This window comes from Scyliorhinus torazame, chromosome 8 (assembly GCF_047496885.1).
Source record: "Scyliorhinus torazame isolate Kashiwa2021f chromosome 8, sScyTor2.1, whole genome shotgun sequence".
NCBI classification, from domain to species: domain Eukaryota; kingdom Metazoa; phylum Chordata; class Chondrichthyes; order Carcharhiniformes; family Scyliorhinidae; genus Scyliorhinus; species Scyliorhinus torazame.
Genome location: NC_092714.1, coordinates 65,920,054 through 65,930,819, shown reverse-complemented (window position 1 = coordinate 65,930,819; position 10,766 = coordinate 65,920,054). Strand labels below are relative to the sequence as shown.

The 10,766-nt window shown below is 44.4% G+C and overlaps 1 protein-coding gene across 4 annotated transcripts in view; it reads right to left on the bottom strand.

Annotated features, from left to right (window-relative positions):
- Nucleotides 1–6,968: 6,968 nt before the first annotated feature.
- Nucleotides 6,969–10,766, bottom strand: part of LOC140427909 (kelch-like protein 13) — a 95,492-nt gene continuing 91,694 nt past the window's right edge. For all 4 annotated transcript variants that reach the window (XM_072513759.1, XM_072513758.1, XM_072513760.1 and 1 more), the window contains 2 exons: nucleotides 9,711–9,824; nucleotides 6,969–7,783 (listed from right to left, as the gene is read on the bottom strand). In XM_072513759.1, the coding sequence (XP_072369860.1) occupies nucleotides 7,278–7,783; nucleotides 9,711–9,824 (620 nt within the window). In that variant the 3' untranslated portion in view covers nucleotides 6,969–7,277. The remainder of the gene's footprint in view (nucleotides 7,784–9,710; nucleotides 9,825–10,766) is intronic.

The window sequence follows — 10,766 nt, the reverse complement described above, 5'->3', positions numbered from 1 at the left end:
GGACAGGTTATCCGAAACGCATCAGGGAATCCTGAGAATGGGAGTGATAGCCTCCCAAGATTATGATGAGCTAGTCGAGTGGGCTAGCGGGGTACAGGAAGGGAAAATGCCCCAAGCAAAACCAAGACCAGACAGGATAGGAGCCTCTTACCAAGGAGGCGATGGAGGGAGTGGGCCCACGGGACACAGAGCTAGAAATTGCAGGAACCCACAAGCAGGAGATAGGCAGAGGAACGACGGGCCCCGCTGTAGTTACTGTCACAGGACAGGGCACAGGGAGGCAACATGCTGGGAGAAGCATGGTAGACCCCAGGGCCAACCTAGGCCCACTGCGGAGCCACAACATTCCCGGAGTCCGCATGGGTGACAATCACAGGCCCCCATTCAGGAGAATAGGGAAGGGAAAAGGATTCACACAACCACTCCCACCGAAGACAGCCAAGCTAAACCAAAGCCTGTTTCAGACCACTCTAACCATAAAATCAGGAAGGATTGATGGGGGTCAATCCGCCCAGGTAGCAGAATTGGTAGCCCTCACACAAGCATTACAGCAAGCCAAAGGAGGAACTGTAAACATCTACACTGACAGCCAATATGCGTTCGGTGTGATCCATGATTACATGACGCATGGGGCAAAAGGGGATTCCTTACGACTGGTGGTACCCCCATTAAACACCAGCAGCGAATAACAGCACTGCTAGAAGCTAGCGAAGGGCCTAAAGAGGCCGCAGTAATAAAAATAAAAGCCCACCAAAAGGAGCCAGGGAGAGGTACCCTGGGGTGGATCCATTATAAAGGAAAACAAGCCGCAGACAGAGCAGCACAACGAGCACTGGAAGACAGTGCTATAGAGGAACAACCCGTTGCAGTACTAGGGATAGAAAGGGAGGAAATCAATATCCAGAAATTACATGAGGACATTCCACAACCGGAGCGAGATAGATGGAGAGAATTAGGGGCAGCCGAGGGGGCTGATGGAATTTGGAGGAAGGACAATAGGGTAATGGCACCAGAATGTATTGAGACCACCTTATTGGAACTACACCACGGACTCTCCCATACAGGCAGAGATGCAATGATAAGCAGCCTGGAGAGAGAATGGTGGTGGAAGGGATTGGGGAGAAATGTAGCAACATATTGTCACAACTGCACCGTGTGCACACAGCACAATCCCAGGAGACCCATAAACGTTAGAATGGGACACCAGCCGAGACCAAAGGGGCCCTGGGAACAGATACAAATGGACTTCATAGGACCGTTGCCACCCTCTCATGGGAAAACATACTGCCTGGTTATTATCGACCAATTTACCAGGTGGGTGGAAGCATTCCCAACAACAAATTGTACTGCCACCACTGTGGCCAGAATTTTAGCAGAGGAGATACTTCCCCGATGGGGAATGCCAGTACAAATCGATTCGGACCAAGGAACACATTTCACAGGTAAGGTCATGAAAACTATTTGCCAATTATTAGATATAAAACAGAAATTCCACATACCATACCACCCTCAAAGCTCAGGGATGGTAGAGCGAATGAATTGAACTTTAAAAGTTGCCCTAGCTAAAGCTATACAAACGTCGGGAAGAGGGTGGACAGAGGTCCTGCCGGCAATTTTAATGAGACTTAGGGCAACCACAAACCGGACCACGGGTTTAACCCCGTACGAGTTAATGACCGGGCGAGCCATGCAACTGCCCGTAAATATCATCACAGGTGGGACCGACGTGGGTCCGATAAAAGACAAAATTCGGCGATACATCCAGGATCTTAGCACCCAACTGAAAGGGATGCGCCGATCCACAATTACTAATCAGACACAAGCCGACGCACAGAGGGACCTAGAAATATTCCCTGAGGTCCCAGAAGCTGGAGACCGCGTCTTTGTAAAAATGCTGCCCGCAAAACCGGTGTGGACCATACGAAATTATTATTAGTGGAGACCCCTGTGCATGTGTAGATATCAGAGGACAAGGGATTTGGAAACACTGGACCGAATTGAAACCATGTACAGATAACCAAATCTAAATACTGATTTTTCGCTTTTTGGACTACAGGACAAACTCAATTCGTCAAAAGATCGACCAGCAAGGCAACACCCTATTTAATATTGGTTATATTTCTGTACTGTATATAACTGTATTGAGGCCCACAACATGGGGCTAGACAAATCCATTCTTATAACTATATATATTTTCCAATATCTATGTCCTACCAATGTAAAAATGTCGCTTATAGGGGAGAACTTGTTTTATAAAACCCACACCCAGATACATGGGAACAGGACTGCCTGCTATCCTAAAGCATGGTCAGTAGAATCCCTATTCATAGCCACACCAGGATGACTACCACACAAATTATATACCATAGACACCTCAGGGAAACCCTGTAACGAGCAAATTGGACATTTCAAACGGGGAATACAGGGGTGGTGTGTGGAGTTCACTGAGCTCGGGATATTGGGAGGATCAGAGCCCCAATGGGCAGAGGGATATGGGGATTACCCCCAATGCTTCAAAGGACAGGGCTGGGGATGCGTGTATACCCTAGTCCCTAGAAGCAATTTGTGCGTCCAGACACAGTATACCCAGCAGAATTGCCAGATTCGAGAGGGACACTTCACCTGCATTTGCATGCAGCAGGAATGCGTCGCGATTACAAAGGGAAAGCAGCTTATGTGTGGTAGGATGTGGAGATGCCGGCGTTGGACTGGGGTGAGCACAGTACGAAGTCTTACAACACCAGGTTAAAGTCCAACAGGTTTGTTTCGATGTCACTAGCTTTCGGAGCGCAGCTCCTTCCTCAGGTGAATGAAGAGGTATGTTCCAGAAACACATATATAGACAAATTCAAAGATGCCAAACAATGCTTGGAATGCGACCATTAGCAGGTGATTAAATCTTTACAGATCCAGAGATGGGGTAACCCCAGGTTAAAGAGGTGTGAATTACATCAAGCCAGGACAGTTGGTAGGATTTCGCAGGCCAGGTGGTGGGGGATGAATGTAATGTGACATGAATCCCAGGTCCCGGTTGAGGTCGCACTCATGTGTGCGGAACTTGGCTATAAGTTTCTGCTCGGCGATTCTGCGTTGTCGCGCGTCCTGAAGGCCGCCTTGGAGAACGCTTACCCGGAGATCAGAGGCTGAATCTTCTGCCCTTCAGCAGTCAAGGGCATTCAGCCTCTGATCTCCCGGTAAGCGTTCTCCAATTTCTGATCCACATCTCTAAATCACCCTCATTCCCCTTTAGGGAATGAAACCCGCCAGTTTTACCCAGTCTGGCCTACATGGGACTCCAGATCCACAGCAATGTGGTTCACTCTGGAATACTCTCTGTAATGGCCAAGCAAACCAGTCAGTCAAGGGCAATTAACGCTGGCCCAGCTAGCGATGCCCAAATCCCATGAACGAATAAATAATAGACAAATGAAAGTCAGACTGTGCCTCTGATGAATGTACTTGCCAGGAGGACAATAGCCTTTTTGAATGTGCCCCAGGCCAGGCATTTTGTTTGTGTTGCACTGGACCATCCAGTTCTTCAACACTCCACCAAATGTTTTAGCATCTGGGAAAAAGCCTTAAATATATAACATTTTTTGCTATTATCAAGATAATTTTTTAAAAATGCTTTGCCTTTTATCGAGTCCAGGTTAGTCACAAAGTAAATAATCAACCATTCGGAGTGGTGCAGACACAAAGTTAACCCTACTGCCAGGTTTAGAATTAGGAGGAATGGCCAGAGAAACTCATTGGTCTGAGATGAGGTGACTGAGAGGTACAACATATAACATTATTACTTCACATCGTCACACTCTTCCCCTCGGAAAATAATGGCCGGTAAATTCCTCTCTGTTCCCGGACTTAAGTCGATGGTCTGCCGCACATGCACGGCGCAATGACCTGGAAGGCAGGAGACATCGGGGGCCATTTTGTTTGGTGGGCTAATGTTTTATATTATTAGTGTTTAGCTTTTACAAATATGTTTATACTGCAAATAAAGTGAAAGGAAGATATATTTTTATTTTTTAAAAACTTGGTTTTCATGAGGCTGTTAATTCCATTAAAAAGGCACTTCACTGTATAAAATGCGTTTGGAGTCACAGAAAGTGAAAGAAAGATTTTTTTTAAACTTGGGTTTGTCGTGAGGATAATATTCCATTAAAGGAACTATAATCGATAGGATGGGTTTGGATCGTTGTAAGCTTTGGCGATCACCCGCTAACTAGTATAATTGTCCACCTAAGATTCTCTGTGTTACTGGCCATGGGTTCTGTGGGTCCTTGCGTGGCTGATGAGCCCGATCCAAGAGCCGCATCTTCAATCACTTGGCAGGAGTTTCCAAAAGGTGGAATTGGTCCTTGGACTCTAGGTCGCACGTATTCCTTTCTCAGGTGCATTTCTGCCCTCCTCTTTTCGTCGGGTGTTCTCAAAGAATTGTGACCCTTCAATCAGGACGTTCCTCTAAGTCGGTCTCTTCTGAGCAAGGGTCTCCCAGGCATTGACCTGTGTTCCATTTCTTGAGGTAAGCCTTCAAGGTGTCTTTGAAGAGCTTCCTTTGTCCTCCACTTGTTCTGAATCCATCCTTGAGCAGGATGAAGAAGATTTGCTTTGGCAGTTGGGACATCCTCAGCATATGGGTGGCCCAGCAGAATTGGTTTCGGATGATCATGGCCTCGATACTGATGCTATTGACTCCTTCAAGGACATTAATGTCAGCACACTTGTCCTCCCAGTTGATTCAGAGCGAAAGTGCATTTGTACTTTAAGCTGAGGTGTTAAAGAGTCTCCCTGATGTAATGTTCATTTTTAAAAGCCTCAGTGATTACTTTAGACGCTTTAACAAAGTTTAATGGAACACGATTGTGTGGCAAAATTTGGCTCCAACTCCATCGACAGGTTTGCTGATGACACGACCGTATGGGTCGAATCTCAAACAACGATGAGTCAGAGTAAAGGAGGAAGATAGAAAACTTAGTTGCATGGTGTAACAACAACAATCTCTCCCTCAATGTCAGCAAAACGAAAGAGCTGGTCAATAACTTCAGGAAGCAAAGTGTTGTACACACCCCTATCTGCATTAATGGTGCTGAAGTGGAGATGATTGACAGCTTCAAATTCCTAGGTGTCCTGGCGTTGAAAATTTGTTGAATAAAAATACTTTAAAAAAACCTTCTACGTACCTTTAAAACACTTGTTGCCTGTTTATGGTTATTGATGCAACCTCCAACCAACTGGTGGCGATAGAGATCTACAACATGACTCGAGATATCCAGCAGTTGGTAGTAAGTCATACTAGAGGACAGTGACACGAGAAGTAGCTCCAAGAGAATTCACTGAGTTCATTTGTTTTGTTACCATTTGCATCATAGTTCATTAGTTATCTTTCCACGTGTTCATCTTGTTAATAAAACTATCTTACTAGTCAAAGAACTAGATGTTCTGTGTGCATCTGTACTATGGCCACAACACAGAACATAACAGCGGAGAGCTGCTCTAGGCCTCATCCGTTTCTTCCCATAAACTAAAGGACATTTTGGGAATGGACAGGAAGGCCACCCATGGATAGGAAAACAGATGGGTAGTCCTGTAAGTTAGAGTACCATGCCGTCAGTAGCGTGCTTGCCCTTGGCCTGCACATGATCTCACACCCCATGATTTTGCAAGCAACATGAAAAGCACAGGTATGCCGCCCACCTGCCAGTGGCCCAATCAAGACCCTTAATCAATACCCAATTAAGGGCCTCATCTTGTCACCGTTTTGATTTAATGAGTGGAGCGAGTGACCTGCACCCAGTGTGTAAGCCAGCAGTTCTAATCCTGCAGACTGCTGGTAAGTGAAAGGGGTGAGATGGAAGGCTGCATCCTTCCTGGGCCCCTTGTGCTACTCCTTCACAGTTTTGTCTTCCTGCGTCCACCCCCCACACCACTTGCCCTGTATAACATTCAGCCCCAATCTTCTTGGCAGAGCCTGAGAATCCGACCTGAGCGAGATCCTGCGCTTACCTGGGTTTGGGGTATCAATGTTTCTCCTCCTGCAATACCGGCAGTAGCCACCGACCCTGGTGTGGCACAGAGCTGCTGGTTTCCGATTGTCCGGCAACTCTTTGAGGCATGACCTCTTGTCTTGGAGATCAAAGGTAGCCCCGACAGGAGAGGTGGATGCCGCTGAGGCAGGTCAGGAACTGTGTACGTGCCTCAACAGGAAAGCATCCTTGGAGACGTGCAGCTAAAATAAAAATTATGAGGAGCCTGCCATTAATCCCCTTGGAGAGGAGGGGGAACCTGACTGAACGAATCATTTGGGTTGTAGGTACATGCTCTACTACCCAGAACCCACTCTCTGAGACATGGAGCCTCCAGCTCTGATGACCCGCCAGCCTGCTGCATGGAGGCCACCCCCACTGAGCAGGTAGACTCCATGGGGGAGGGGGGGGGGTGAGTGGGTGGGGTTTGCTCAGTTGACAAGAAAATGCCAGTGACCTTGAAAATCTACTACCTCTGCTTGAGGCTTTAAACATTTTAATTGTCTACCCTCCCAACCTGCCACTCCCAGTCAGGGTGTCATCCTAATACATCTGGCCTCCTATTTTCACTGACCCCCCATTTCCAAGTCCACCACTACAGAGACAGGAAAATGCAGCCCTTCCTTTCAATGACCAGCCTCACGTGTTGATGAGGTAGTGAATATTTTGTTGAAAGCCAATTAAGAAAAGAAAATCTTCTGAAGATTTAACTATTTTATTTCTATTTACTCTTCAAAATGTAAAGTTTCGAAATTACTATCTGGATAGACTATACTGCCACAAAATAAAATCCTTGGGCTACATTTAAAAAATGAAAGTACAATGATCACTCATTGGTGCCCCATTTGTATTTTTACAGAGATCTAGCCAGACCTGATAGGCAATAGGCACCGAAATGAAGAAAGAGATGGCACAAGTTGGACAGATGTTTGAGAGTAGCAAAAGTTAGCAAAGGGACAATAATTATTTGTTTAATTCAAATTGCTAGAGGGTGCAGATATGGTATGCAGAGACTGAGCAATGTTTAAAATGTTAATTTCACCACAAAGTGAATAATAAAGGTTATATTAACGTTTCAACTATTTTCACGCATTTACAGTATCTGGAACCAATTAACCCTAGATTCCACACGGCATCAATGCCTTTTACGAACAAGGATGCTGTGGACTATTTGATTTTGAAGACATTAAATAGAGCTTCTTGAAAGAATACAATGAATAGATGGCACAGGAAGGTGAAGTCATTGTCTAAGATTCAAATCACTAAGTTGTCATGTGGTGCCGCAAGGGGTGATTCCCGAGGTGCTGATTCCAGGTCGTCCTCCGGTGTATGAACTGTCAGGGTACATGCCCGAATACCACCAAGTGGTTCAGGCACATCAAAAACTTTCTGCCACTCATCCTTTTCCGGGTCGTACTTCTGGACAATTTCTACCATACAACGGTTGTTCCACGAATAGCCTCCAATGACGTATATGTTGTTGTTAAAAACTGCTACACCAACGTCACTTTGTCCACGCAGCATTGGAGCAATGGGAGTCCACTGATCTGCAGTGGGACAATAGTACTCGCAACACAATACGTCGTCATAGTCATTTGTCCCCAGGAAATGGTTCCCTCCAATAACATAAAGCCGATCTCGAACTGAGCACATGCAATGAAGCCCACGGACAGTGGACATGTCTGATTTTCGGAACCAGCTATTCGTTTCTGGATTATAGCACTGCAGCTCTTTCTGAAATGTATCATGAGTAATTCCACCTATAAATACATAAAAGTAGAGGTTATAAGTAGTTATAATTAGGCAGACAGAGTGCTAATGTGACAATATTAGATATTATATTTGAAGACCCATTAATTTTGTTGTTCTTCCTGAAAATCTGATTCTTCCAGTTGACTAACCCATGCTTTAGTCTTAGATGATTTGTTTGCTGATTGAGCTATTTGGGTTCCTCATATGACAATAGGTAATAGTTACCATAGGGTTTATTTTATTTCTATTTTAAATTCATTAACCTTGGATGTAAGAAGCATCCATAATACTTTACAGAGATGCAAAAACGGATCATGCACAATTTATTCAATGAAAAACGTCTGATATCCTTAACCCAATACTAAAAGAAAGACTTGCATTTATAGAATGTTTTTCACGATAACAGGATGTCCCAAAGCACTTTACAGCCAATGAAGCACTTTTGAAATAGTCAAGCTTGGGGCAACGGAGCAGCCAATTTTCTCACAGTAATCTCCCACAGACAGCAATATGATAATGATTGGATAATCTGTTTCAGTGATGTTGAATAAAGGATAAACAAGGGCCAGGACACCAGGGAGAACTTCCTGGTTCATCTTTGAAATGAATCATGGGATCTTTAACACAGGGCTTCCGTTTAACATAATATCTGAAAGCGAGCGCCTCCAACAGTGCAGATCTCCCTCAGTACTGCACTTTGAGCCCAGATTGTTGCGCTCAAGCTTTGGAGAAAAACTTGAATCCATGACCTGCTGATCACGGCTCAGAGTCCTATCAATGGAGCCAGAGCTGAACTCGTGAGAATCAAAAATTCCATGTTGCTGTCCATCGAATTTACACAACAGCTTAAACATCAATACAACAAAAACATTAAAATAATGAAAAAAGAAAAGCGTGCATTTATATATCATTTGTCACAGCCACCCAGATGTCTCAAAGCGCTTTCAAGCAAATGGAGAACTTTTTGAAGTGTGGTCACTGTTTTAATAGAAACGCCACAGCCAATATGTACTCAGCAAACTGCCATAAACAGCAATGCCATAATCATCAGACCCTGTTTGGTTTGTGATGTTGATTGAGGGGATTCATATTACCCAGGACACCAGGGATAACTCCACTGTTCTTTTTCAAAATGGTGCCATTCACACAGCAGGAGGATGAAGCCTTAGTTCAAAACCTCATCCAAAAGATGGCGCATCCAACAGCACAGCACTCCCTCGGTACTGCGTTGGAGTGGTAACTTTGATTTTTATGCTCTGCCTGTGAAGTGGAACTTGAACCTGGATCTTTGCAACTCAGATGTGAGAATGCTACCAACTGAGCCATGGTTAACAAGTCCTAGCAGCTCTGTGTAAGCAGTGATGTACACTTATTTACTTTGATGTTATAAAATAAGAGTAAGAAGTCTTACAACACCAGGTTAAAGTCCAACAGGTTTGTTTTAAACACTAGCTTTCGGAGCACTGCTCCTTCCTCAGGTGAATGAAGAGGTATGTTCCAGAAACATATATATAGACAAATTCAAAGATGCAAGACAATGCTTAGAATGTGAGCATTTGCAGGTAATTAAGTCTTTACAGATCCCGAGATAGGGGTAACCCCAGGTTAAAGAGGTGTGAATTGTCTCAAGCCAGGACAGTTGGTAGGATTTTGCAAGCCCAGGCCAGATGGTGGGGGATGAATGTAATGTGACATTAATCCCAGGTCCCGGTTGAGGCAGCACTCATGTGTGCGGAGCTTGGCTATAGGTTTCTGCTCGGCGATTCTGCGTTGTCGCGCATTCTGAAGACCGCCATGAGTGTGCTCACCCCAATCCAACGCCGGCATCTCCACATCATAAAATAAGAGAACAATTGTATCTTAAGTAAAATAATATTATTATAATTAAGTTGTAATGCTGTCAAACATCACACAGTCTTCTTAGTTTTTATCTACCTGATATGTACATGTATCCCCCATGAACCGTTCCAGCATGTCCATAGTGAGGCTCGTTCATTCGAGTAGCGTAAGTCCATTCATTGGTTGCTGGATTGTAGCGTTCAACTGTGGCTGTTGAAATACCAGAATAATTGAGCACATTTTGTTTAAAATTTCTTTTCATCAAGATTGATGTCTTGACTGGTAAGCAAAAATATTATTAAGCAGTAATTGTTCATAACAAAACATGCAGCATTGGCAACAGTTTCACGGTTTGGTAATTAACGTCTTCATTTGTCTACTCGTGGCTTCATATGCTCTGGCAATGTCAACAGCCTGTGACATTGTGAGCTTGTCCTGTTCAGACAGAACCTTTTGTTCAGGGTCTACAGAGCCTCATATGGGTTAATCTACCAGCCTTTCATCCATTCCTTTGAATTGACAATTCTGGCTATATTTCTCAATCATTAAAAAATTTACATATTCACAGTTGGAGACCTTTAGACTCATTACCAGTGGAACGATAGCTGGAGCTAAACAAGTACTGACTGTGATTTCAGACTTACCTATGTAACCACCTCTAAACCAATTAAACTGGCTGCCACTATGGTTGAAGCTAAGAACTGCATTGCTATTTGCGTGGCATTCATGCTTGTTTGCCAACCTACTGATCATATGAAACCTGCTATAATAATAATAATCTTTATTAGTGTCACAAGTAGGCTTACATTAACACACTGCAATGAAGTTACTATGAAAATCCCCTAGTCGCCACATTCCGGCACCTGTTCGGGTACACGGAAGGAGAATTCAGAATGTCCAAATTATCTAACAAGCACATCTTTTGGAACTTGTGGGAGGAAACCGGAGCACTCGATAGAAACCCACGCGGACATGAGGAGAACATGCAGACGCCACACAGACAGTGACCCAAGCTGGGAATCGAACTCAGGTCCCTGGCACTGTGAAGCAACAGTGCTAACCATTGTGCTATCATGCCGCCCATATTAATATATTAATTGCCAAACATGTATTTCTAGAATGTCACATCACTCACTACTGCTCTACAGTCTG